Genomic DNA, 27435 nt, shown 5'->3' with positions numbered 1-27435 from the left:
CAAGATACATTCAGAAAAGATTTCGCACTGATTTCCTCCCTCTTGTTCTATCGCTTCCTTTACAAGTAAGCTTTTTTTTTTTTGCTTTTTAGGGCTGCACTCTCAGCATATGGAAGTTCCCAGGCTAGGGATCAAATTGGAGCTGCAGCTGCTGACCTACACCACAGCCACAGCCACAAAACACCAGATTCAAGCCACATCTTTAGCCTAGAACGAAGCTCACCAAAAGGCCAGATCCCCCACCCAGTGCTCGAGATCAGGGAGCAAACCAGCATCCTCATGGATGTTAGTCAGATTCATTTCCACTGAGCCGAGATGGGAACTCCCATAGGTGAGCATTTTTAATTAGTATTTGGTTTATTTTTCTGTTGTTTATATTGGACAATACAATCAAATATGCATATTATTTATCACTTATACCACGTATTTACACAAAGATAACATATTGTACGTTTTCTTCTAGACTTCTTCTTTTTTTTTTTTTTTTGTCATTTTTAGGGCCACACCCACAGCATATGGAGGTTCCCAGGCTAAGGGTCCAACTGGAGCTGTAGCTGCTGGCCTACACCACGGCCACAGCAACGCGGGATCCAAGTTGCATCTGTGACCTACACCAGAGCTCAGGGCAATTCCGGATCCTTAACCCACTGAGCAAGGCCAGGGATCGAACCCGCATCCTCATGAATGCTAGTCAGGTTCACTAACTGCTGAGCCACAGTGGGAACTGCTCTTCTACACTTCTGAGCATGTGTCCCATATCCATACACGACTAAAAATGGGATGAGAGAGAAGTAAAGGATTTATGTCTTAGAATTGATTTCATTGTATTTTATAATGTTTTCACGTTGCCGTTCCAGGTCACAGGGTCCTGTGGGACCGAGGGGAGAAGGGAGGTGGCTGAAGAGGGGGACTCCAGGGCCACCATTACCACTTCAGTGAGAAACCACCCTTCTCTTCTACATATTTCACTTCCACATCAATTGGGTCTGAAGAGGGTTCCTGCTGCTGAAAGAAAAATTCTAAGAGAAAATGGCCACAATTATCAACCCAAACCCCCTGATCCTGGCCTCTAAGAAAGGCACTCGGAGAGCCCAGGTTTCATATTAACTTTGCTGACTAACTATGCTGGGTTAGTCCTAGGGTCTGGCACTGCCTAAACCTGAGTCTCAGGAAATCTTTGTGGGAAGAAAATCCTCATCCCTTCAACAGTCAAGTGAAGGACTTGATAAATCATTCCATCCACATCTTCACTGGAGGGAATCCATTACGCACCTTTATGAAACATCTTTAGCTCTCAGGAGACCAGAAAATACAAAGAAAGGAAACTGAAGAGGCTGCTAGAGTTTGAAGGAAGCTGTCTTTTTGCTTTGAGTACATAAAAGTCCTTTGCAGATGGGGTATTGTGTTAGCTCAAGAATTGGCAGCCCCAGGGAAATATAGGTACGCAGGCTGACTTTCTTTTGCTGTTTGCCACACCCCTTTCTGCCACCTGGAAAAACCGCGATTGATTGTGAAGGAGGGCAGGCATCGGGCACAAAGCCCATTTGTACGCAGACATAAACCACACACATGCCCAGGCCTTAGCAGACATGTTGTGAATGTACCCAGGGGCCTGGAACAATGCCTGGTCCCTGGTAGGTGCTCAGGATGGATGAATGAATAAGTACTGCTTGTCGTCATCATGACCCAAATGGAAACTTGGCTCATCGTTGTTAAATGGTTGCCGTTAGGGGGCTGAATAGTGTCTCCCTCAAATCAGAGTTGAAGCCTTCACCCCCCAGTATCTCAGAATATGACTATATTTGGAGACAGGGTCTTCAGAGAAGTGATTAAGGCAGTATGAGGTCATATGGGTGGGCCCTAACCCCACGGGACTGGGTCTTTATAAGGACAAAGGCTCATGGGCACATACAAGACCGGCCAAATAAGGACACAGCAAGAAGGTGGCTATCTACAAGCCAAGGAGAAAAGTCAGGAGAAACCAGATCAGCTGACACCTTGATCGTGGGCTTCCAGTCTCTGGAACTGTGAAAAAGTAAATAGATTTCTGTTGTTTAAGTCAACCAGCCTATGGTATTTTGTAAAGGCAGGCTTAGCAAACTAACACAATTGTCAGTCTCTCTCTCCAGGTCAACTGCAGATGCGATGTCAAAGTAGTATTTTGTGTGGCTAGCAGTTCCCATGTCATATAAAGCAGAAAGGCATGGTTCTGAGTGTGTGTTCCACGATGCTTTGAGAGCCAAAGTGAATCTATGGACTGGCTCAGCTGTAAGAAAGCCCTTTGTGAGGTCATCCTTCTCCTCTTGGCAGATCTCTGCAAAGGAGACACGTGAGCTTTGAAAAACACCACGGAAAGAGCTACCATGCCTCACTTCGCAAACCCTCTCTTAAGAAACATCATTATCAGAAATCTATTTGATAGCATCAAGAGGAAGCAATGTCTCCAATACCTGAAGACCTTGAGAACACTGCAGTATGATGGATTCACAACCATATATCTTGGGGAAACTGATATCCCTGAGAGTCTTGTCACTGGGGAAGATTTTAGTGATGGCTCTTTCCTGCCGACTCCAACGTGGTGTATTGTTCATGCCGGGGGGAGTAAAGGATGGGTGCCTTGGACATATCGAATGTTCCTGAGGGATGAGTTATGCATCAAACAAGAAGACAGCCTCTTCTTTGAGTTCTGTGAGGTGGCCCAGAAGACCTATGGGAAGTGTGCCATTGTGATCAAAGAGAGAAGGCAGCAGGATGAGATGAAGCCAAAAGAAGACAAAGAGTCTGAAGCCCAGGTCTCATCCGTCATTAACTTAACGAGCATCGTATGTTGCCCCGAGGTAGCCAAGTACTATGGCCATAAACTACTCTCTCTGCCTTCCCCTTACAATTACCTGAACCCTTTAGACTCAGCCTGGTCTTCTCTGAAATGGTTTATCATCAATAACAGGAAGGAGTTTTGTTTGCAGTCCATCGACAGTGTCTATTCTTACCAGTATATACTCTTCAGTGATTTAATTAGCAAAGGGATTGAAAGGATAAACCCAAGCAAATGGAGAACACTAACTAACAAAGTCCGAAGATGGGAAAACTACTATCTTGGTAAATTTTCTTAAGGGGGATTCCTCTAACAAGCAGTAGGATTGTGCTATGGGCACAACCTCTCCCAACTCTGTTGAGCTCAATTCTGGACCACTGAGGCCAAAGATACTCTTTCAATAATCTCACCGGGATGCTGTGAGGATGGAGGCTTCTCAGGGCATTAGCAGGGTACTTACGGCTTGCTGGAGGTTTCATTAAAGCTTGTTGCTGAATTAGCGATCTTGACTCTGATCTTGTTAAGGCTGCTCTGGAGGCTATAAGGTCAGTGGGAAGATTAGGGTTAAGCCAGAACAAGGGAGCTTGGTGGTGGGTGATCCGAGGTGAAGAGAACTGTCTAGGTCTGAGAGTTAAAAAGAGAGAGAGAGAAGCAAGTGGGCAGTCACAAAAAGTGGAAATTAAGTAGTGTGCCTACCAGTGTCAGCCCATCAAAATAATCCACAGCTTGCCATCAGCAGGTGTGGTCCAGATGGAGGCTGAAGAGGCTCCTCCCTTCCCATTGCTTGAAAGCAAGAAGGCAGAGGTGAGCAGGAGACATCCAAGGAGGTGAAACCCCATCCAGATCCTCCAAGGCAAGTTGGTGATCCCCATAAGGAGCCTGGGAAGCTACGACGGTGATGGATTCCAGGGGACTTGGTGGGTGACCAAGCGATGGAAACGGGGGAGGGGGGGAGGATCTACAGAACCCACTTATCCAATCCGTCTCATGTCTCAACTCTAAGACTCCCAACAGGAGGCCATTAGACTGTCATGCAGTGCATACTGGGGCCCTGGTTGCTGAGTCACCTGTAGCTGATGCAACAGCATCCTATTCAAGTTTGGGGCTGCTGCTGCTAGTGATTGTAAGGATTTGCCACGGTACCTTTCATTTTGATAGAAAAAAGGCCTGCCTCCTTTTAAACATATCACAAAATTTATTTGTCTTTATATATGTTCAGGCAGCAATTTTACAATAGAAGTGTAATTCTTCTGGAATGTATCAAAAATAACCTCTGAAAACTGTTACTCAACTCCTAAAAGCCTTGTCTATGTATTGGATTGCGAAGCCAGGTTCCCGTTAGCCAAGCCCAGAAAAATCAAATTCTTTGGTTGTCTTTCTGTCCACCTTTCTTCCTGAAACTTCCTGGATTCTTTAGAAATATTTTGTCAGAAAACAGATGCTCAGTGCTTTATAGCAACTAAGTGGTTGACTTCTGTAGCATTTTGTTATCATGCATTTTTTTTGTTTGTTTTTGTTTTAGGGCTGCACCTGCAGCATGTGGAAGTTCCCAAGCTAGGGGTTGAATTGGAGCTTTAGCTGCCATCTATGCCACAGCCATAGCAACACTGGAACCCAGCCATATCTGTGACCTATGCCACAGCTTGTGGCAACACCAGATCCTTAACGCACTGAGGCCAGGGATCAAACCCAAATCCTCATGGATACTAGTCGGGTTCTTAACTTGCTAAACCACAATGGGAACTCCCTGTTATCACGCATTTTATCTGAGGATGAATGGCACTTACCACTTACACTTGGAACCAGACAGTCTCAGCTATAGCTCCCACTTTACAGTCAATGGTGCAGTATGACTTTCTTGTGGCTACTGTAACAAATTACTACACTCTTGGTGGATTAAACCAACAGAAACTTATTCTCTCCCTGTCCTGGAGGTGTGAAGTGCAAAATCAGTTCCACTGAGCCAAAATCAAGGTGTCAGGAGGGCCATGCTCCCTCCACAGGCTCTAAGGGAGAAGCAATTCCTGGCCTCTGGTGACTGCTGGTGACTGCTGGTGGCTGCTGGCATTCCTTGGCTTGTGGTCACATCACCCCAATCTCTGCTTCTGTGGCCGCATGACTTTTTCCTCTTCTGTGTCAAATCTTCCCTCTGCCTCTCTCTTATAAGGACACCTGTGATTGCATTTAGGGCCTGTCCAGGTAATCCAGAATCATCTCAGTCACAAAATCCTTTCCCACATGCAAAGATTCTTTCATCATGGAGGGTAACCTTCCCAGATACCAAGGATTCAGACCCTGATACCTTTGGGGACCATTATGTAGCTGAACCTAGGTTCTTTTTTTTTTTCCTTTCCATTTTTGGCTACCCCACAGCATACAGAGTTCCTGGGCCGGGAACTGAGATGCAGTCATGACCTAAACTGCAGCTACAGCAACACCAGATCCTTAACCCACTGTGTGGGGCCAGGGATTGAATCTACAACCCAGTGCTCCCAAGATGCCACCGATCCCATTGTGCCACAGCGGGAACTCCTGAACCTCAGTTGTAAAGAAAGCCTTTTATCTGCCAACCTGAAATATTGCATTTCTCATTGGCAATTAAGCTGGGGCAGTGGCTCTCACTGTGTGCAACTTTTGTGTGGTCTTTTTCACTACCTGTTTTCCATTGTTTTAGAATTTAAGTTCCCTGAGAGCAACCAGTAGGACTCCGGCCTCCTTGGTGACTTCAGTGCCCTGGCATCGTGCAGGTCCATATGTCGGTGGCCTGGGTTTGGGGAAGTGAGTGTGTTTTGTCGCCACCTCATATTTCTCCTGCATGTGCCCAGAGCTCTGTAGTGACAAGAACTAACAGCTACACATGCTTAACTCACTTACTCCTCACAGCAGCCTGTGATGGGTACTACCATTCTCTCCACTGCTCAGAAGGGTGAACAGAGAGATCTGTAACTGGCTCCAGGGCAGAGGAGCTGAGGTTCAAGTCCAGGGTTCCGGGTGAGAGCTGTGATTCACACAGCCTCTCCCCTGACAGGCAGCTCAGTTCATCCTCATAACCAGCCCTCAGGGAGGTTCTGCCACTCCCCCATTTGACAGATGAGGAAACTGAGATGTTGAGTAGTTACTTGGGCCAGTTAGATTCTAGAGCCCATGCGCCCAGCCCCATGCTAGGTTTGGTTATCAAAGCCCGGCTCCTTCTTTATCATTCCTACAGTTCACAGGGCTCAGCTTGGACATCAGGTGGACATCAGCCAGCAAAGGAGCCGCCTCCAACTGGGACACCACAACAAAATGTATTTCAGCACAAAATAGAGATAGAGGCAGGTCCCTTTTAAAGACATGTTATTTTGCAGTAGATAAAAGGGAGGGGGGAGATTCCTGTTGTGGCTCCGTGGTAATGAACCTGACTCGTATCCATAAGAATGTGGGTTCGACTCCTGGCCCCACTCAGTGGGTTAAGGATCCAGTGTTGCCCAAGCTGTGGTGTAGGTTGCAGACATGTCTCAGATCTGGTGTTGAAGCGGCTGTGGTGTAGGCGAGCAGCTGCATCTCCAGTTCAACCACTAGCCTGGAAACTTGCATATGCCACAGGTGTGGCCCTAAAAAGGGGGTGGGTTCAGATTTTTAGAGGCACAACATAGACCAACAGGAGCTATTTTTGTTTAAAAACTCTCCTTCCTTTCTGGTCCTTGCCACACCAGCAACCACATCCCCGCTTCCTCCCCATGGACCAGGGTGCTGCCCAGGAGGTCGGGCATTGGAAAATGGCACTGCCCTGGAACAAGCTCAGAGGCAAATTGGCAAATGGAGCCAGGTGCCCACTGGCTCTGGCCTCGACCACTCAAGGAAGATCAAGCCTCAACTGAGCTGATGGAGCTGCCCCTGGCCAATCGGGGGACTGAGTTCCCCCCCACCCCCGCCCCTAGGCCATACACACTCCTACCTCTAGTGACCATTTTACATGTACAGGACAATTTTACACACTCGACCTCATTCAGTTTATTTATTTATTTGTTTTTGTCTTTTAAGAGCTGCATCTGCAGCATGTGGAAGTTCCCAGGCTAGGGGTGGAATCAGAGCTGCAGCTGCTGGCCTACACCACAGCCACAGCAATTCCAGATTCAAACCACGTCTGTGACCTGCACTACAGCTCAGGGCAATGCTCGATCCTTAACCCATTGAGCGAGGCCAGGGATCGAACCCAAGTCCTCATGGATACTAGTTGGGTTCATTACGGCTGAGCCACAGCAGGAACTCCCCTCATTCAGTTTCGATAACCACCTGTACGTAGGCAGGGCAGGAATTCTTAAGCTCATTTTACAAAAGAAGACAAGGCCAGATGGTGACAGACTCACCTAGAGGCATGTCCACCTGTAGTGACAGGAGGGTCAGGACTAGACCATATCTTTCTACCTCACACCCCTTTCTGGCTGGTTCTATGGGTCAGTTAGGATTAGGTCAGGCTATGGGTAGTGGGGACCTAACCCCAGAGGTTTAAACAAAATAGATGGCACCCTCCACATCTCCCTCCAAAACAAGTGCTGAGGTGGCAGTTCAGGGTTAATACCCATGATCATGAACTTGGGTCTTATCTTTTTACTCTACTGTCCTAGACTTGGTTCCATCCTCAAAGTCACCTCATTGATCAAAATGGCTGCTGAGAGAGCCATTGCATTAACATTCCAGGCAGTCAAGAAGGAAAAAAGGAGGAAAAGGGGATTGATAGGTGCCCAGGAGGCTGTTCACCTAGGAGACCTGCTGTTGATATGGGTACAGCTGGTACAAGATTTACATCCTCTCTAGAATGTGGAGGCTCATACTGGGCAGGAAGAAATAATGGCCTGCAGGGGAAAAAACTGCCTGCATAGACTAAACTCCTACAAGGATTAACTGCCCTCTGTCATGGGACCCGACCCCCTACCCCTTCTTTGCCTTTCCCCGCCTCCTTCTTTATTGTTCCTGCCACACGTTCCCGCCATGATCTCCAGCCACAGATCCTTTATAAGCCTAGCATCTCCTCACAGTCACCACTGGCACCATCGTGAGCTCAGCCCATCCCCTCTGATGCCTTCATCAATTTCTCTTGCTTTGCCATCTTGCCTTTATGCATTCCTCCCTTGGCAAAGCTAACAGGGGTCATCCCTTCCCTTTTAAGGGATATTCCAGGAAGTCTCAATACTTCCGCTTAAATCTCATGGGCCAGACTCAGTGGCAAGGGAATCTGGGAAAGGTAGTCTTTTATTTTGGGTGGCGATGTGGCGAGTGGAAAATCCCTACTCCCCTTCCTTTTGGGGCTACTGCTCATTGATTCACCAAACATTCGAGTACCTTCTGTGTGCCTGGAATGTATGTCTGGAACAGGGGCCCAGAGAAATTAAGCTCAGGCTCTTGAGGTGGTCAGGCTGGTGATCAAGGAACCTCTCGGTCAGTGAGATGTTGGACATGGGGGGAGTGAGGGCTTGGAGTCCAGGGCCTGGTGCCAGGAGACGTGGGCAGAGTGGCAGGAAGACGGGAAACTGGAGCTGAGGCTGCCAGTGTCTCTGTCCCTACTTTGAGGAGCGCAGTACACAGCAAATTTGGGAGGACTTCTTTTACAATTCTCAAATAATCAGCTCTCTGTGTTTTCAGGTGAAATCCCTCCAAATTTAATTCAATGGGGCTAATCGAGAATCTTAGAAAAATACAATCAATACATTTGAGTGTCCAAAACATCTGGAAGCATAAGAAAGATACTGAGCCATGGAGCTCCCGTTGTGGCTTAGTGGGTTAAGAACCCAACTGGTATCCATGAGGATGCGGGTTCCATTCCTGGCCTTGCTCAGTGGCTTAAGGATCTAGTGTTGGCATGAGCTGCGGTGTAGGTTGCAGATGCAGCTCAGATCTGGCATTGCTGTGGCTGTGCTGTAAGCCGGCAGCTGCAGCTCTGATTTGACTCCTAGCCTGGGAACTTCCATATGCTGCAGATGCAGCCCTAAAAAAAAAAAAAGAAAAATATTGAGCCAATTATTTGAAAACTAACGAGTAATTTGTAACTAACATATTGCTCAGGCATAGATTTGTTTCCTGTCTTTGCAGAACACCCCCCTCAGCACACACACACACACACACACTCAAGCTCAAAATAAGAATGCATTGTTTCTGCTTCCTCACACCCTCTCCAGCCCCACAACCTGGCCTCTGTCCTCACTGTGTTGTCTTAAAGACTGGATGACCCACAACTTCAAAGAACAAGCATATGTGCCCTCCCTGTCCTTGCACACGAGTGAAGAGTACAGATCCAGAGCTGAAGTTCGAGATTCAGAACCTGTCCCTGCCTCTCGCCAGCTGGGGGACCTTGGACAGAGAGATTAAGCTCTCTGTGCCTAGGCTTCCTTATCTGTGAGAAGGGGATCGTGCCAACTGTGGGAGGTAATAGTTGAAAAGCGGGAGGAAGAGAAAGTGCTGAATAAGGATTCAAGGCTATATTCTCTCTCCTGCTCCTTATTCTACTGCCCGGATGCTCTTTCCGGCGGGGTCTCCCGCTCATCTCTTTCTGCCCATCGTTTGAAGTTCAAAGTAGGTTCAGTGACCACCTCATCGGAATCCTCTGGGGGTGTTCAAATCACAGATTCCTGGTCTCTCTGGCACAGGTTCTGATGTGGCGGATCTGGAGTTCAGCCGCTGACATCTGTGGTTTGTTTTGTTGTTGTTTTTGCTTTTTAGGGCCATACCCATGGCATATGGAGGTTCCCAGGCGAGGGGTCGAATCAGAGCTAGAGCTGCCAGCCTACACCACAGCCACGCCAGATCCTAGCCGCATCTGCGACCTACACCACAGCTCACAGCAATGCTGGATCTTAACCCACTAAGCGAGGCCAGGGATCAAACCCTCAACCTCATGGTTCCTAGTCAGATTCGTTTCCACTGAGCCGCTGTGGGAACTCCCCAATCTGTGTTTTAAATAGGCTCTCGTGCACGCTCATGTTTGAGAACTCAGCCTCAATCCTTTTTTCCCTCCAGACTCTCCATCACCCCCAGCTTCCTTCCAACTGGGACAAGACCTGAGCTGAAGAGCGGATCTCAGCCCACTTGGATGTCACCAAATCTGGTGAGACGGAGAACCGCGCATGCCCAGGCCGGGCTCCCACAAGCAGTTGGGAAGATGACGTCATCCAAGCCAAGGTGCTTCCCTGAGTGAGAATTTGGAGACAGGCTGGCCAGAGGTGACCCTTTTCAACCACCCTAGGTTTTTTGTTTGAAATATTCAGTTCCCGAAATACATTATGTAGTCTCTGCCTCCTTCAGTGTATAAATACAGTGTTGCCCTGTAATAATTAGAATCATTGTCATGAACAGAGGTCATAATGGGTGGTGTTCCTGTTGTGGGCTTGGCGACCGCAGGGATGAGTTCTCAGGCCTGATCTGCAGCTCAAAGACCGTCTCTGTCGTTCTGAGGTATATCTGCTACCTTTCTTCCTTTCTGCGTCAGGTGTGTCAGAAGCTTGAAAACCAAAAATGTGTTAGGAACACATCTGATAAGATTAAGTACGGTCTGTGTGAGAGAGCCAGGGGCTGTCCTGTACCAGGAGGACACAGATTCCCATTTATGCTCTTTTAAACATCTTTCAGCTGCCCAGACATGTCTTCTTAGGGATCCATTTTCAATTATGGTCCAGAGAGGTGCCGGGTAGGTGCAGTTAGATGCGTCCTGGTGTGGGCTTGGCCCTCCATCCACCTCCATCCACCCACACATTCATTCATCCAACCAATTAAAATCAAACTACACATCTTTAACTTCATGTATATGATCAATAGTATCATTAACTCCGGGAGTTCCTGTCATGGCTCAGTGGTTAACGAACCCGACGTGTATCGATGAGGAATCAGGTTCGATCCCTGGCCTCACTCAGTGGGTTAAAGATCTGGCATTGCCGTAAGCTGTGGTGTAGGCCAGCAGCTACAGCTCCGACTCTTCGGCCCCTAGCCTGAGAATCTTCAATGCTGCTGGTATGGCCCTAAATAGACAAAAGACCTAAATAAATAAATATATTAGTATCAGTAACTCCACCTAGTGATTAATCATCTCCCCCTGGTGGTAGAAGAGGGTATCAGAAAGGTTAACCTAAACCCCAAAACACTGTTTACAGAAAACCCACGGGCATGTACAATGGCTCGTCCAATCCTTACATTATCAGCTACTAAATTTTCCACGATGGCCAGATGTTCCACAAATTCCAAAACTGTGTTTTAAATCCCGAAGCCCCTTTGGAATGGATAAGCAATGAGATCCTGCTGTATATAGCACTGGGAACTGTATCTAGTCACTTACGATGACCATGGTAATGTGAGAAAAAGAAGGTATACATGTATGTGTGACTGGGTCACCTTGCTGTATAGTAGAAAATTGCCAAAACACTGTAAACCAGCTATAATGGAAAAAATAAAATCATTTTTAAAAATAAAGAAATAGGAGTTCCCGTAGTGGTGCAGGGGAAACGAATCCGACTAGGAACCATGAGGTTGCAGGTTCGATCCCTGGACCTGCTCAGTGGGTTAAGGACCTGGCATTGCTGTGAGCTGTGGTGTAGTTCACAGATGTGGCTCGGATCTGGCGTTGCTGTGGCTCTGGTGTAGGCCAGCAGCAATAGCTCCAAATGGACCCCTAGCCTGGGAACCTCCATATGCTTCGGGTGCGGCCCTAAAAAGACAAAAATAAATAAATAAATAAATACCGAAGCCTAGAAAAATACCTGTGTTTAAAATAAACCTGAACATCTAAGCAGGTATAGATTCTCCATGAAAAGCCAAGACCAGCCACCCCCATCCCCTGACCTTGGACTTAGAGGCATCTGGGTGAGGCATGTGGGAAGAGAGGGCACCCAGGGTGCTAAGTATGGTGCCAGGTATGCTGGGAGCAGTCCTGCAGAGAGGTGAGGAAGCAGAGGCTGAGTCACCAGGCAGGCTGCAGAGGGCACCCTGACAAAGGCAAAAGGAAAGGCCCTGGCCCAGGGTCAGTTCCGGACCCCACCCGAGGTCAGGGAAGCCTGGGGGCCAGGCTGCAGAAATCCCAGGGCATCACACCTCTGTTTGGGGCATCGGTTCATCCTGCGGGAGACCCAGGCCACAGCGAGGCTCCCCAGCAAAGGCCAGAGCAGCATCCTGCAGGGGGACTGAGGTGCGAGCAGAAGAGAAAGACCCTTTCTGACTATTTTGGGGATTTGGAGCTTGTAGGGTCAGAGTCTCCCATACTTAAAACTTGGATTCTATGTAAATTGTTTTCTAAATTGTGATTAGGAACATCCAGCAATCAAAGTAAAATTGAAGACAGATATAATTCCATTCCGCGTGGAGTTTAAAATTCCATGTCCCATCAATCTGGGCAGGGAGAGGGGTGTTCACTAACATGCATTCATGCAAATTTGCCTTGTGGCTGCCAGCAATGAAGCCAAACATTCCACCATGTTTATGACACTGGTTACTGCTTCATTTCCCATCCACTCTGGTGTCTTGAGAAAAGCGAAAAAAACATGAACCTTTTAATTAATAGACACCTCAGTCAGGTGCTGAGTGGAAACACCTATCAACCCCGCTTCTCTCAAATCTGAAAGTCTCCTCCGGAGGTCCCACCTTTCACCTCTTAGGAGCAAATCCCAATAAGCAAACTGGGGCACAGGAGGAAGGCACCCCTGGGCTTCTCCTATTCCTTCACAACAGGACTCAGGGGAGCAAGTTCCTCCCGGACTGGGTGCCATCATGGCAGGTGGGTCTCATCCTGTACTCCTCTCTGGACCCCGACAGGCTGGCAGAGGCACGATGCTGCTGGAGGGGCGAACAGCCTCTCTCCACCCCAGCAATGGAAACACAAGGCACGACCACAGTGCTTACAGGAGGGGAAAAGAAGAGTGCATGCGATAGGACAGCAGGTGAGAGGGGTGGAGGGGTGGGTGGGGGCGGGCAGGCCGATGCCGCATCGGTGGCCCAGTCCTCTGTGGAGGTGCACCTGTGATCTGGTGCCCAGAGCCAGGAAACGCTGGAGACGCAAAACTCCCTCTTCTCACCACATAGGGGTGGGGGAGAGGGGGGAGGGGGAGGAGGGCGGGGCCAGGAGCGAGGAGGAGGTGGGAGGAGCTTACATGAGCAAACGCACACCCATACCCACACCCACACACACTGGCTTATTCCAAAGAACAGAGATATCCTTTTTACAAAGACATTTTATTTAAGTAAATAAAATACCGGTTCTTTTAAAAGCATATAAAAATTCCCATCATTTTAAGTTAGGCTACAGGTTGGGAGTTCATCTTCTGACACATAATTCAGGAATTAAGGCTTTCTTCTCAGCTGGAGTCCACTCAAGCTGACATTTAAATTACACAATCTAGAAGGGAAGACCAAAGGGGTAAGTGTGACATGTCTGACAGAATAATTGTGAATGTTTTACCTGCTCAGCATTAACCTTTCTGTTCAGCCTAAGTGACTTCACCAACGGTAACCACTGAGGCTTATCTATTGATGAATGTATTTTTAGCAGCACTATTTCTTTTCATCTAAAGTCCTTTTGTTTAAAAGGGGGCTCAGGGCCAAGCTCTAATAAGCTGCCAGCCCAGGCAGGTCTGTTCCAGGCTCAGCAGTGTGAGCCGCCCATCCCTATACCTCACCGGCCTCTCCTGAAGTTTGTGTGAGGTCAGAAGGGTTTAGATCCCACACCTAATCTTTTCTTCCTCTTCGGGGTTTAACACACAAAGTGATGACTCCGTGTGGAACAGAAATCCAATGAGCATTCCAATGGAAACTGCCTTCCCTCACCCTTTTTAATTTCAAGGTGCTCTCTAGCGCCCATTCCCCGCCCCTTTTGGGGGGCCACGCCCACTGCACTGGAAATTCCACGCCAGGGCTGAAACCTGCACCGCTGAAGCTACCAGAGCCACAGCAGTGACAATGCCAGATCCTTAAGCCACCAGGGAACTTGTCTTGTGCCTACTCCTGCGTTTTAGTCAATAAAACATTTTTTTTTTTTTTTAAAGGCAAGGTTTCATGACAGTAAGTTATTTTGCGGGGCGAAGCACAGAGCTCACTGAGGACCCCTGAGCAGTGCGTGATGAGAGGAGGGTCCCCACCTGGGGTGAGGACCAGGGCTTCCTGCAGCGCCCTTCCTCCATTCTGACCCGGTGCAGCCAGGGCGAGACCCTGTGATGGAATGTGCCACCGGGATTCAAGTCCAGTTCTGCTCTTCACCAGGGACAGGGTGGGCTGCTTTCTCAGTATGAATGGACCACACAGGGCTGTCAGGAGTGGTCAGTCACATCGCTGGATACGAAATGCCCAGAACGATCATTCAATACACACTGCGATTATTACCAATAAACACGCTTTTTAGCTTCCACAAGTCTACGAGTACTGTAAGGGAATTCAGCTCTACAGAAGCCTGTCTCAGGGTGGACAGGGGTTTTGAAAGTCACCAAACCAGTGGCTCCTACAGGGACCTGTTGCTGAGAAGACTACGTAAGAATCACCCACTAGGTTTTCAACAGAAGAGAGGCCCAGATACAACCACAGATATAGGTAGAACTTCTCTGAAGCTGGAGCCTGGGAATCTGAGGCTTTTGTTTTGTTTTGTTGTTCGGTATTTTTTGGGCCACAAACAGAGCACATGGAGGTTCCCAGGCTAGAGGTTGAATCGGAGCTATAGCTGCTGGCCTACACCATAGCCACAGCAATGCTGGATCCTAGCTGTGTCTGTGACCTACACCACAACTCACGACGCCGGATCCTTAACCCACTGAGCAAGGCCAGGGATCAAACCTGTGACCTCATGGATGCTACTCAGATTCGTTTCTATTGAGCCTTGACAGGAACTCCTGGAAATCTAAATTCTTGACCATCATCCAAGTCTGAGACCTATGGATCTAAATTCCCTGGCACCATATTTGAAACTACTATTTTTTAAAATTTATTTATTGTTTTTTCTTTTCTTTTCCTTTTTTTTAGGCCTGCACCCGCAGCATATGGAAGTTCCCAGCTGAGGGGTCAAATCAGAGCCGCAGCTGCTGGCCTATGCCACAGCCACAGCAATGTGGGATCTTAGCCATGTCTGCAACCTACACTGCAGCTCATGACAACGCCAAATCCTTAACCCGCTGAGCAAGGCCAGGGATCGAACCTGCATCCTCATGGATAGTAGTTGGATTCATTTCCAATGAGCCACAACAGGTACTCCCTGAACCCTTTATTCCCTTTAGAGAAAAGCAGAGAGCTCAAGGTGCTCAGCGATGAAACTGGATGGCACACCAGAGATCAGGAAGCTGCTAACTGTCACATGTTCAGTTTAATAACTTCCTGGTGCCCAAACGCAACCAAGACGTTCTGGGCACAGGCATGGGGCTACAATAATGAGGGAGACCCTGGACCCAGTGAGGTGGTCACTGGGAAGGCTCTCTAGGCCCAGGGGGAGGGGAGAGGGCGAGAGGGGAGGGGGGGCTAGCAAGCAAGGCCAAGGGGCATGAAAGTCTATTGTGGTCAAAGAATGGCCTGCAGGAGCGTAAGGAGAAGCAGCAGCGGGGCCGAATGTGACCTGGGCGAAGTGCACGATGGGAAGGGATTGACATGCCATGGCCAGGAGATGGCCTTTATCCTGATGTCAGCAGGGCTTTCTCTTTTTTCTCTTTTTTTGGCCTTGGCACACAGAGGCTTGATGTGGGATGTGGGCTCTCAGTTCCCAGACCAAGGACTGAAGGCTGCCCACAGCAGTGAAAGAACCAAATCCCAACCATGAGACCTCCAGGGAACTCCCAGTTAGCAGGGTTTCTTAATCTTTGTTGCTGTTGTTGTTGCCTTTTTAGGGCCAAACCCTCGGCATATGGAGATTCCCAGGCTAGGGGTCGTATCAGAGCTACTGCTGCCGGCCTACATCATAGCCACAGCAACACAGGATCCGAGTCGTGTCTGCAACCTGCACCACAGCTCACGGCAACACTGGATCCTTAACCCCCTGAGCAAGGCCAGGGATGGAGCCCACAACCTCATAGATACTAGCCGTGTTCGTTAACCACTGAGCCAACGACAGGAACTCTGGGTTTCTTAATCTTACGTAGAGGCAGGGGTCTTAATGACCCGTGACCCCACTTCCTCCCATCTCTGTCCGCCAGTTCATGTGCCATGTGTGTACTTCTCCAGGAAGAAGGCCCACAACTTGCGGGACATTCTCGAGTCCTGTGGCCCAGTTCCTGTTAAGCCCCACTGCTCCTGACGAGGCAGAGCCACCGCAGGCTCAGCAAAGGTGTGGACTAATCTCACGGGCCCCGGGGCTCCCCATCTGACAGGCTGTGCACACCTCGCCTTCTGCGGAGCTGTTCTACCTCCGATGACAGGTGGCCCACCCGCCCGCACGCGGCCTTCAGACCCACCCAGCGGATCTGGAGGCCTGTGAACTAGCGCGCCCGCTGCGGGGCCGCCCTCCTCGCCCCCTGTGGATGTGGAGTTCTTATCTGCGCAGCCTCAGTACCTTTTCCTCTCCCGTTAGTTATCCTTCTTCTCGGCCTGCTTCCTCCTTTCAGCTTCCAGTTTTTGCTGTTTTGCTTCCAATCTTTTCCTTTGGTATATCTTGACTCCGGCAAATGCCAGGCAGAGAATTAATGTTTTCGCTGCCAGGATATACAGGAGCAGGGGCATGTGTTCAAGAGCCTGGAAACAGAAAGAAACTATTCTAAATGATCTCTAATTGATAAGGAATGTTTTGCTTGTGCTCCTTCACTCAACAAACATTTCCTGGGCACGGATGATTATGCGCTGGGCCCGGGGCTGGGTGCTGGGGCTTCGCTGGTATGGGACAGGCAGGTGCCTGTCCCCGTGTTGCCGACAGTCTAGTTTCAGCTGTGCCCTTCTTCACTCCCTGGCTGCTGGCTTAGCAGAGAGGACCACCAGTGGACTGCAGATGTGGTGACTGCTCTGTCACAGCCTGACCGTGCGCTCTGCCCGTCACCCAGGCCCTCTGCATCTGAGGCAGTGGCGCCATCCAGCGTGAGGAGCTGGGCCCAGGGGGGTGGTCACAGCCCCTCCCTGTCACTGAAAGACCACACGACCTGGGTCAGTCGCTCGGCTTTCCTGAGCTTCACCTTCGAAGGGAGACCGGGCTACATCTTCTTTCTGAATTCTCCATCTCTCACAGGATGCTATGGTTTTCTCTTGGCTCCAGCTACTCCTCAGCACTGGTAGTTGAAGGTAAAAATCAATAACAAATAAAATACTACAGCTCCGATTAGACCCCTAGCTTGGGAACCTCCACATGCGCAGGTGAGGCCCTAGAAAAGCCAAAAAGCCAAAAAGCCAAAAAAAAAAAAAAAATATATATATATATATATATATATATATATATATATAGAAAATAAATACAGTAAAACTTACATAAATATCATTAAAACTTAGAGACGTGTTCACTGTTCCTATAATTTCCTGTTGGAGGGAAGTTTTAACCCATTGGCTAGAAGGAAGTCTAGGGAATAATTAGGGGTTGGAATTATTCTTCGCAGGCTTTATCATGAAATTCTATGCATCACAAGAGTATCTCAAGTAAAATACTAGTTTTGTAAACATGACTGGTATGACCTGAATAAGTCAATTTTTAATCACACAAGAGCTTTTTGTATGATTAAAAATTCCTTCCTGGGGGAGTTCCTGTTGTGGCTCAGTGGTAACAAATCTGACTAGTATTCATGAGGATGTAGGTTCGATCCCTGGCCTTGCTCAGTGGCTTAAGGATCTGGTGTTGCTGTGAGCTGTGGTGCAGGTCGCAGACACAGCTCAGATCTGGCATTGCTGTGGCTGGGGTATAGGCTGGGAGCTGCAGTTCTGATTCAACCCCTAGCCTGGGAACTTCCATATGCTGCAGGTGCGGCCCTAAAAACCAAAAAAAAAAAAAAAAAAAAAATTCCTTCCTTCCTAAATCAAGTGAAAAGGTATGCCTTTGTTGACGGATCATTCTTCTAGGGATCTAGGTAGGATGTATTCCAATGAAATCATTAGGTTAAATGCCACACACCACTTGTATGTGCAGCACCAGTATAATGAGATTCTGCTATGAAGACTACATCTGTGCCTTCCTCTGAAGGTTTAACTAGAGCTGATCTGAAACCAGTTAGTGAGAACTTGAGCTGACAACAACACAGAGCTCACAGAGGTGGAGAGCTAGAAAGAACTTTAAGATGACCCGGCGCCCCACCTTGTTTTTTGCAAACGAGGAAAGTGAGGTTCGCTGAGGCTGAGAGGCCTGTGCCGGTCCCACATTCACAAGGAGGCTAGAGTTGGAACAGAGCATTCCAAGCCCTATGCCAGCTGTCTTTCCACTGAGTCCTGCATGCCAGTGAAATGAAATCAAAAGAAAGTGATGTCCCAGGAACACTCGGAATAACTAGGTAATAGTTTTCAACCACAAAATCATTTTAACGGTAAAGAATAAGCACAACATCAGCCACAGTCTAAAAGACTAGAAAGTTACCAAAGTGAAACCTTTTATCCTGACAAATGCAAGCAGCTTAGAATTCTGATTTGGTGTCCAGGTCCTTCCTCCCTCAGACCTATAGCTATTCTCACCAACATCTCCCCCAACAATCTTGTAATTCATCTACCCTCCTGAAAGTTCACTTTTGTTTTGTTTTTTGTTTTGCTTTTTAGGGCCCCACCCAAGGCATATGGAGGTTCCCAGGCTAGGAGGTGAACTGGAGCTGCAGCTGTTGGTCACAGTCACAGCAACACCAGATACGAGCCACATTTGCGACCTACACCGCAGCTCACGCAACTCCGGATCCCCAGCCCACTGAGGCCAGGGATCGACCCCAAGTCCTCATGGATAGTGGCTGGGTTCCTTTCCGCTGCGCCACAATGGGAACTCCAAAAGATCACATTTTAGAGATGAGCCTTGGCTCTATGTTTATAAGCCAACTAAGAAAGAACATTAAATTTTACCTCCTTAAAAGGCAAAAATCACCAGTTTGGAGATGAAACTTCCTTTTACGACCACTCGGTCTTTCCAGTGAAACTGACTGACAGTGTTACGCCCAGGCCTCTTAATCTCTGAGGATGAGCCTCGGGAGTCCTATACAATCGAGCCGCTATCACAGCCTACGGTTCCTGTGATCTAAACAAATCCAAACTTAGCAGCAGCCACTTCAGGAGTGTACAGCACAACCCACTGAAATGGAAACATCAACAGATGGACCCAGGTAAGCAGTTTCAGTATTTACTTACTGTCTAAAGGTTGTGGAGGGGAGGCAGATGTTTCGGGACTGAGAGGGGACAGAGCCTTAGCAGTGGAGGTCAAGGACACCACAAGGGCTACAGCAAAGGGTTTCGGGGCCCCTGTTCCTGCATCTCTCTTGGGTAGTTTTGCTCAATCTTCAGTTGTGTTCAATCTCTTCCTTTGATTTCCTTTTAACAAATCTCTCAGACTAACTCCCAAAACATACAAAAATTCAAGGGGATCAATGAATAAAACACTGTTGGGGTGGACTATATCCATACCAGTTAAACAAACAAACAAAACAATAGGAAACTCCTGTTGTGGCTCAGTGGTAACGAGCCCAACTAGGATCCAAGAGGACGCAGGTTCGATCCCCGGCCTCGCTCAGTGTGTTAAGGACCGGCATTGCCTTGAGCTGTGGTGTAGGTGGCAGATACGGCTGGGATCACGCACTGCTGTGGCTGTGGCTCTGGTGTAGGCTGGCAGCAACAGCTCTGATTAGACCCCTAGCCTGGGAACCTCCATATACCACAGATGCATCTCTAAAAAAAGCAAAAAACAGAACCCCCTGTGTGATGAGAATGAGTGACTTAAAACACACTCTGTTGCTGACACCCTGATGCACGGGTAGTGCTGACTGGGGCTGACTGAGCCAGAAACGGAAGTCAGGCTGCACCGGGCGCACCTTCAACCTCCTAGGGTCACTGCGGTCAGGACATAAGGAGAGACCATTCTTTTCTAACGACTGGGAACTACCCCCCAACTTCCTTTTTAAAAAATGAAGCTGCTTCCTGTAGCCCGGGGCTGTGCATCTGCCTGAGGTTGGGAAGGTCTGGGCAGTTCTGTCCCCGACCCAGGAACAAGTAGGGTTGGTAACAAGTACGGCTGGGCTTCGTGGTCAAGTGGATTGAGGTCAGTCTACAATGAAAAAGAAAACCTCCGCGTAATGCCTCACAGGTACACCCACCAGCGTTGCCTGGGGACCCCTTAACCCCAGGGCTATGCGATCAGAAACTCTGGGGGTGGGGCCACAATCCGTATTGTAACTAGTCCTCCAGAAGGTTCTGAGACGCCCCCGCAGTGAGAGCCACAGGCTCACAGTGCAGGCACACACTCTGACCCCTGCTGATGTAGCCTCTGGCACCAGCTCCGCCTGTCACCACCACCGACTCCAGGGTCTGTCGAGGTTAACAGCCTTTCCCTACATCTCACCCCACACTGCCCTCTGCTCCCAATCTCCCACCCCGGCTGCCTCATATTTCCTCCCCCACATTTCTACTGGCAGCTCGGGAACCCCAACCTCGCTAAACAAACACTCCGACGTCTCCAGCCCCTTCACGAATCCTCACTCTGCCTCCTGAGCCTCGACGAGGTCCTTCCTGGAAAACAGTCCCCAGAGGCCTCACGCATGGCCCCCCCATGCCCCACAGCGCTGGGGAGGAGGGATGTGTACTGTCCTGACTCCTGATCCTGCTTCCAGAACTTTCCACTTCTCCTTGCAATAACGAGCCAGTGGCTGTTCTGAACAAGGAAATGCTTATAACAATTAAAATATATATTATATATGGGAGTTCTGTTGTGGCTTAGCACGTTAAGAACCTGACTAGTATCCGTGAGGATGGGGGTTCGATCCCTGGCCCTGCTCAGTGGGTTAAAGGTTCTGGTGTTGCCGTGAGCTTCGGTGTAGGCTGCAAATGTGGCTTGGATCTGGCGTTGCTGTGACTGTGGTGTAGGCCAGTCAGCTGCAGCTCAGATTCAACCCCTAGCCTGGGAACTTCCATATGCTGCAGGTATGGCCCCCAAAAAAGAAAGAAAAAGAATGAGATCCTAAGTTTGAAAGTACACACATTACAGTTACATATGTGGAAAAAATACAGGAAGCAAATACACCAAAACTTAAAAGCAGCCGTCTCTGGATAGCGAGATGATACATGATTTTGACTTGATTTCATGCTTTTCAAAGCATCTATTTTTGTGACTGTTGTCTAGGCAACCTCCACCCCACCCCACCCCACCTACTTCAGGGGTGTAACCTGATCTCCCCTTTCCATCTGCGAGGCCTGCTGACTGTGGCCCAGAGCCCTGTAACACTCGTGGCTAACAGGGAACTCTTTGGATGCCCTTGAACTTCTGCTCCCACCAGTTGCACCCAATGTTTTAGAGGGGCTAGTTGTGTTTATTCCGCAGCCAGCATATTTAAGCAGCACTTGATGTTATGCTAGACCATTTACTTAAACATGATACTCGTGGAATATGACTATGTAGAGGAAAGACTGTTTCCAGGAAAACTAAGGTGAATGCTTTGAAAGACTCAATTGGAATTGGGAAAAATAATAATACTGTTGGCCACACAAATGTAAAAGATTAGGGAAGAAGAGCATACAAATCTGGGAAGATTTTGTAGGTAGACTGCTTCCTAAGATCTTATTTATCCACACTAAAGAAACCACACCGTGAAATCACAGGTGAACCTTCCAAGCCACCCGTTTTACGAAGAAAGAAAAGCCTCTCAGAAAAGCCTGGTCTTCCTCCAAAAGTCCGGTGGATAAATGTACATTTATATTTTAACTTAGAGTAAAATACTAAATGTTATTGCGGTTCCTGCTTTAATCCACTCCCCCTACCTTTATCCCTTCTTAATCAACCTATCTCTACAGAACCATTATTTTGAATTTTTACAATCAGGAGAAAGCACCCAAACCATTATGTTTAAAGTTAGTCTCACCTTCCAATTCATGTTGGATCAACTAGGAGTTCACTCCTGGTCAGTGCAGGCCACTCAGACAGGCATAGGAAGAGAGCCAGCTGGAGGGCCAGGTCTCACTGTCCTGCTGGGGAAGAGACGAAACAGGTCCACTGGGGTTTTCTAGAACAGACCGTCTTCAGAAGGCTTCTCTTTGATGGTGAGAGAGGGGGCACATGAGCAAAGACAGCAAGCTCTGCAGAGAGGAGGGTTAAGTATCCCCAACAAGGTGCCCCAGAGCCTGGTGGAACAGAAGGCCTGGGTGAGGCAGAGACAGTACCAAGCTCTCCCCAGCTGCCCTTCCCCAGGGAGGGGAGCACAGCCCCTGAGAAGGTGGCAGCACTGCTCCTAAGGGGACACGTGCTCCCATTCCATTCATCTGTGACGTAAGAGCCCAGGTCCAAAATCTGTTCCTCCACCCACCTCCTGCCCTGAGCAAAAGCTGGCTTATGGAGGAGTGCCATTTTATTTCTCAGGTCTTCTGAGTATTAATTAAGCTACTCCTGGTTTTTGAAAATATCTGGAGGGAAAAGATGCAGGCACCCCAATGTTCACTGCAGCACTGTTTACAACAGCCAAGACACAGAAGCAACCTAAATGTCCGTCGACAGAGGAATGGATAAAGAACAGGTGGCGTATATATACACTGGAATATTACTCAGCCATAAAAAAGAATGAAATGCCATTTGCAGCAACATGGATGGACTCAGAAATTATCATACGAAGTGGACTAAGTCAGAGAGAGAAAGACAAATATCATAGGAGCCCAATAATATGCGGAATCTAATAAAGAATGAAAGAGGGGAACTCATTAACAAAATAGAATCAGACGCAAAGATTCTGAAACCAAACTTAGGGTCACCAAAGGGAAATGTAATGGGGAGGGAGAAAATGGGAAGTTGGGGTTGACACATACACACTACTACATATGGAATGGATGAGTGACAAGGACCTACTGTATACAGCACCGGGAGAGCTAGTCAATGCTCTGTAGTGGCCCTAAATGGCAAAAGAATTTGAAAAGGAATTGTTAGGTGTATATATATGACTGATTCACGTTGCTGCACCCCTGAAGCTAACACAACCTTGTAAATCAACTATCCTCCCAATAAAATTTAATTAGAAAATATCTAGGGAAGGGAATAAATGATAGGACAAAAAAATTGTCCTAAGAAAGCCATTCATATTAGATTTCCCCCTACAACATGAGGGAGACCCTAGGGGAAGGTGAGGCAGGAAGTGATGAGGCAGGGACATGGCCAGAGCGCAGGATTTGCTCCGAGGCCCAGTGTGTCACTATTTTTAGAATATGACACATGTCCCAAAAGTCAGGAGACTTGAGCTCTGCAGGAAGAACCCACCCACTCTGGTAAGCAACATCCCTCCTGGGGCCTCAGTCCCGTCTGGTGTCAACTACATGGGCTCTAGAGCCCCTGCTTTTTCTGCAATTTGGCAACTTAAAGCATAATAATCCCAGCTTCACTTTATGGTGCCCGGCCGTGCCACAGCACACTACTGCATTAACGCAGCTCGTCTCCACGGCAGCCCCAAAGAGGGGTAGTTTACTGTGTATACTTTGGAGACGAGGAAACAAAATTTACATGACATGTTCAGAGTCACACAGAAGGACTGGGATTCCAACCCACCCGGTCTGGCTCCAGTGTCTACGGCAAAGAGCTCTGCAGTAAGAAAACATGGGGATGCTTCTCCTTAAATGCACTTACAGTTAGAACGACGAAAAACATCAGAAAAATTCAGAGTCCTTTAGAATGGAGAGAAACTTTAGGAGAGACATTTCTTTTTTTAAAAAAAATAAATAAACTTTCACTTACAAAAGCATTAAATATAAAAAAAAGTTCAGACCTCATCTGCTCAAGGTCATAGTATCCTGAAAACAAGCTGGCAGTTGGCACAAGACAGCCCAGTTCTCCCCATGACTTTTCCAAAGTCAGATAAGCTAACGACAGGAATTTACACCACAAATCTGTTTAAACGCGATGACCATGACCGAAGGTGCTCATTACCTTTGTGCATAAATGGCCCATTTGTCTAAGTAGCAGCAGACTCTGACTTGCACTGGGCAACTCGGTTCCTAACAGCTTATAACCTGTTGCTGGAATTTTCACTCTGAATAATGTCTAATAATCTCGGGAATTAGCCATGTTGTAAATGTAAAGGTTTAAGGTCATATGAACTTTATTTTTACAACTCCTGCTTTTATTGAGTTGTGTACAAATATAAGTAGACAAGCTTGGCTGTTTTCCACATGTTTTCTGAGACCAAAGGACATACCTAGAGAATTGAAATAGGTATGGTAGCCACAAGGTCAAGGACCCCAAGTAGGTCCAAAAAGCTTAGAGGAGGAAATCAAAAGATCACCCGTGGTGATCTGTTTACCAGTGATGTGACCTTGGACGAGTCACCTGGCCTCTCTAAGCCTCAGCTGCCCTGTCTGTCAATTCTCCTTCAGAGACTGCAAACACTAAGCAATGTGTTCAGCATATGGAAAGCACTAAACAAATACCAACGATAACTGTTATGATAAATATCTCTTTCCACTAATGGACATGTCAAGCTGATAAAAAGTGGTATCAGTCAAAATGCAGACAGCAGGATATGGTATAAAGAACCAGCACTGGATAACCAGGAGAACTGGCGATCTGGGCTCAATTCTTGGTGGCACCAATGGCAGGGCACGTGAGTGACCTGGCACAGGTCATTAGCCTCTTTAACCTAAAGTGTTATCTCAAAAATCAGAAGCCAAAGAACAGTGCTGAAACTCGGCAATGCCTAAGTCACCACCCTCTTTGATATCACAGAATCTAACTAAAAATATACTGGCAGCTCACTCAACTTCATATCTAGGGTGATAAAATTCAGTCTCTTTAGAAAAAAAAAAAATTAGGGTCAATGTGCAAAGGAGTGGAAGACTTAGGCTGAGGGTGAAAGAGGAGAGGGCAAATCAGTCAAACTCATTCCCACTCACTGGCTCCAAATTACAACTCTTTCCCACCTCCCCTAAATTACATGCTCCAACTCAGCCATTTCTGTAGCACCCTGCAGGACTTCAGCAAATAAGAACAACTGAGAAAGCTAAAAATATCAACAGGCTATTTGCTCTGCTGCCATATGTACACCTGACCCAACACCAGAACCAGGAGGCAGCTGGTATCTGAGGGCTGAACTACAAACTGACAGCCACAATTTTGAGAGGCCTAAAATCTATGAAGCGCTGGAAGTTTTAAACTTCCCTTTTAACAATGGCTCAGAGTTTTATTTCCTCTCCTGCAAAAACGTCCTGAGTTCTCCTTTGCCAGATTTCTCCTAAAAAATAGAAAAGCTACTGGCTTATTTTCATTAAGCCAATTAAAGCACTATGGACAATGTATGGTCCACAATTTTCTTCTTGGCACACCTAACAAACCCCAAGGGTCGGTCTGTCTCTTGGAGTCTCATTCCAGCCACTAAGTATGTGTCCCTAGTTTGAACTTTCCGGAGCTGTTCTCATTCCCAGTCTCTACCCTTTTCACCCCAACCCTTCACCCAATCTTTTGAAAGAGCGGTAGGTGTGGGAAGGAAGGGGTTCAAGATGAACCTAGGATATCACCTGGTTGGCCTCTAAGGCCCAAGCCCGGATCAGCCCGGGGTTCCCAGGGCGAGGGGCTGGGCCTCAACTTCTCCGTAACCGTAACAGTAATCCGAGGGCCGGGCCAGGGTCCTCTCCATCCCCGACTCTTGGGGAGCAAGGCCTGTACCGCTCACACCCGAGAATGAGGGCCAAAGGCAAGCACTGCCCCCCACCCCGCCCCCTCCGCCCCGCCATTCTAACAGAACAGGGCGTCCAGAGCATTCGCTCGCCTCCTAATCTCTCCGGCCTGCGTGACAGCCTCAACACTCCACCCACCGCGCGGGATCCGCGGCGCCGGGGCAACCCAGCCAGACAGGGGCAATCCGCGGGCGGGGGGCGGGAGGTGGCAGCAGTCACCTTCGCCGTGCCCGGGGGCCCGGCGGTGAGCGTCTAGAGAGAAAGTGCGATCGCAGGGCCGGCCGCCAAACTCCCCAGCGCCCCCAAGAGCTGCCGGGCCTCAGCTCAGGATTCCGTGGCCCAGGACACCACCCACTTACAGCTCCGGGCCGCGGAGGAACCAGCCGGCACACACGACAGCTACAACGCCGCGGGAAAACTACACGTCCCGAAATGCACCGCTCCGCGCGCCTGCGCAGTGGGCCAGGACCGCATCGCTGCGAGCGCCGCCTTGATGCGTGCGCCGCCTTGATGCGTGCGCCGCTTCACGCGCAATCGCGCTTGGGGCTGGCGCGGCTTTCTGGGGGCTGCGACGTGGGTCACGGAACGGGATTGGCCGGGCGAGTGAGGGTGGGCCAGGCGCTTTCCTCCAGGCCCTTGGCACATTCTCCTTTTGAAGTTACTGGAGTTGGAGGACGGCGGATGGAGGGCGGGGCTTTGTGGGGGCGGGGCTTTGTGGGGGGCGGGGCTTTGTGGGCCCCTCCCCCTCAGCTGTCTCGCTTTCTTTGGGTGATCCTTGCTGTGTGTGGCCGAGGGCACGTGGGTCCCCAGAAGTTTCCAAATTTAGCCTTCATCGTCTCTGTCAAAAATGCGTGCATTTTCCTTTGGAATAGTGGTGGGGTGCCCATACTAGGTCCCCAGATTCATTCAACAAGAGCTTAGTAAACGGAAGCAGTTACAACGCACTCAGACCCTTCTGTAAGGGAGGGTACAAACTGGACACTGAAATTCAAGGGTAGCAAGAGGAAAGTTCACAGAGTCCTTAGTCCATGCTCAGCTCACCCTTCTGTGGTTTAGGAAACTAAAGCAAGAGGAGACGAAGTGGCCAGCGCAAGAAAACGTGCAAATTGGTGTGGCAGAACGGAGATTTGAACCAGACAGTCCAATTCCATATCCCATTGTGACATCTTGGTGGTGGTGAAAAACGAAATGTTTCCTGGAGAAAGTAACAGAAATAATGTTCTAAGCACTTTATTGTCTAATTGAAGTCTCCTGACAGGCCTGTGAAGGACATATTATGACTGTAATGAGGAAATGAAGACACAGATTAAGTCGTGGAGGGTTTTAAAGCCAGCAAGGGCCAGAGCTGGGACCTGACTCCGGATCTAGCCTCTATCAGGGCAGCCACTACCATGAGTTCCTTTTCTTTTTTGGGGGGGTGGGGTGGGTGCGCACCCATGGCATATGGAGGTTCCCAGGAAAGCAGTCGAATCTGGAGCTACAGCTGCTGGCCTACACCACAGCAACAGCCACAGTGGACCTGAGCCATGTCTGTGACCTACACCACAGCTAGTAGCATTGCCAGATTCTTAACCCACTGAGCGAGGCCAGAGATCAAACCCACAACGTCATGGTTCCTAGTCGGGTTTGTTAACCACTGAGTCACAAAAGGAACTCTTTTTTTTTTTTTTTTCCTTCTTTTTAGGGCTGCACCTGCAGCATATGGAAGTTCCCAGGCTAGGGGTTGAATCTCAGAGCTGCAGCTGTCAGCCTATGCCACAGCAATGCAGGATCCAAGCCAAAATGCTCGTCAAGATTGGGTATTTCTCCCATTCCCCGAAAGTAAACTTGGCTGATGAACATTTATTAAATGATGATAATGAAATGTACTTAATTAGGAAAACCTAGATCCCTCCTCCCCTTGATGT

At 48.5% G+C, this 27435-nt stretch overlaps 2 protein-coding genes across 15 annotated transcripts; one reads left to right on the top strand and one right to left on the bottom strand.

The window, feature by feature from the left end:
* Nucleotides 1–2333: 2333 nt before the first annotated feature.
* C13H21orf140 (chromosome 13 C21orf140 homolog) lies at nt 2334–14171 on the top strand. Of its 4 annotated transcripts, XM_084989765.1 has the most exons (6): nt 2334–3099; nt 3555–3668; nt 5490–5593; nt 9809–9970; nt 12587–12711; nt 13813–14171. In XM_084989765.1, exons 1-2 carry the CDS (start codon nt 2364–2366, stop codon nt 3644–3646), a joined length of 828 nt encoding a protein of 275 aa, XP_084845891.1. In that variant the 5' UTR covers nt 2334–2363; the 3' UTR covers nt 3647–3668; nt 5490–5593; nt 9809–9970; nt 12587–12711; nt 13813–14171. The 4 variants fall into 4 exon arrangements, 3 of the variants coding, with proteins under 3 accessions (XP_084845891.1, XP_084845890.1, XP_084845889.1); XM_084989764.1 differs by lacking the exon at nt 5490–5593; XM_084989763.1 differs by lacking the exon at nt 5490–5593 and having other exon boundaries at nt 2338–3099; nt 3552–3668.
* On the bottom strand, nt 12988–25950 carry SMIM11 (small integral membrane protein 11). 11 transcript variants are annotated; one of them, XM_084989766.1, is made up of 6 exons: nt 25667–25950; nt 23487–23524; nt 22719–22761; nt 21745–21850; nt 16290–16468; nt 12988–13166 (listed from the first exon to the last, which is right to left on the bottom strand). In XM_084989766.1, exons 4-5 carry the CDS (start codon nt 21754–21756, stop codon nt 16304–16306), a joined length of 177 nt encoding a protein of 58 aa, XP_084845892.1. In that variant the 5' UTR covers nt 21757–21850; nt 22719–22761; nt 23487–23524; nt 25667–25950; the 3' UTR covers nt 12988–13166; nt 16290–16303. The 11 variants fall into 11 exon arrangements, with proteins under 11 accessions (XP_084845892.1, XP_084845897.1, XP_084845895.1 ...); XM_084989771.1 differs by lacking the exon at nt 22719–22761; XM_084989769.1 differs by having other exon boundaries at nt 21745–22003; nt 22719–25950.
* Between the last annotated feature and the right edge of the window lie 1485 nt (nt 25951–27435).

Source organism: Sus scrofa, chromosome 13 (assembly GCF_054392235.1).
Source record: "Sus scrofa isolate SSC_HxYL_T2T_F1_AM1 chromosome 13, Sscrofa_HxYL_maternal_Yorkshire_Landrace_v2.0, whole genome shotgun sequence".
NCBI lineage: Eukaryota > Metazoa > Chordata > Mammalia > Artiodactyla > Suidae > Sus > Sus scrofa.
The sequence above is the reverse complement of the archived record's forward strand: the minus strand, read 5'-3'. Positions and strand labels throughout refer to the sequence as shown.

Excerpts from the sequence above, each read along its gene's own strand:
- C13H21orf140 (XM_084989763.1), top strand. The coding sequence starts at position 2,364 with ATGCCTCACTTCGCAAACCCTCTCTTAAGAAACATCATTATCAGAAAT. Across the intron at positions 3,100-3,551 it reads ATGGGAAAACTACTATCTTG|CAGGTGTGGTCCAGATGGAG; the intron begins GTAAATTTTCTT and ends GCTTGCCATCAG.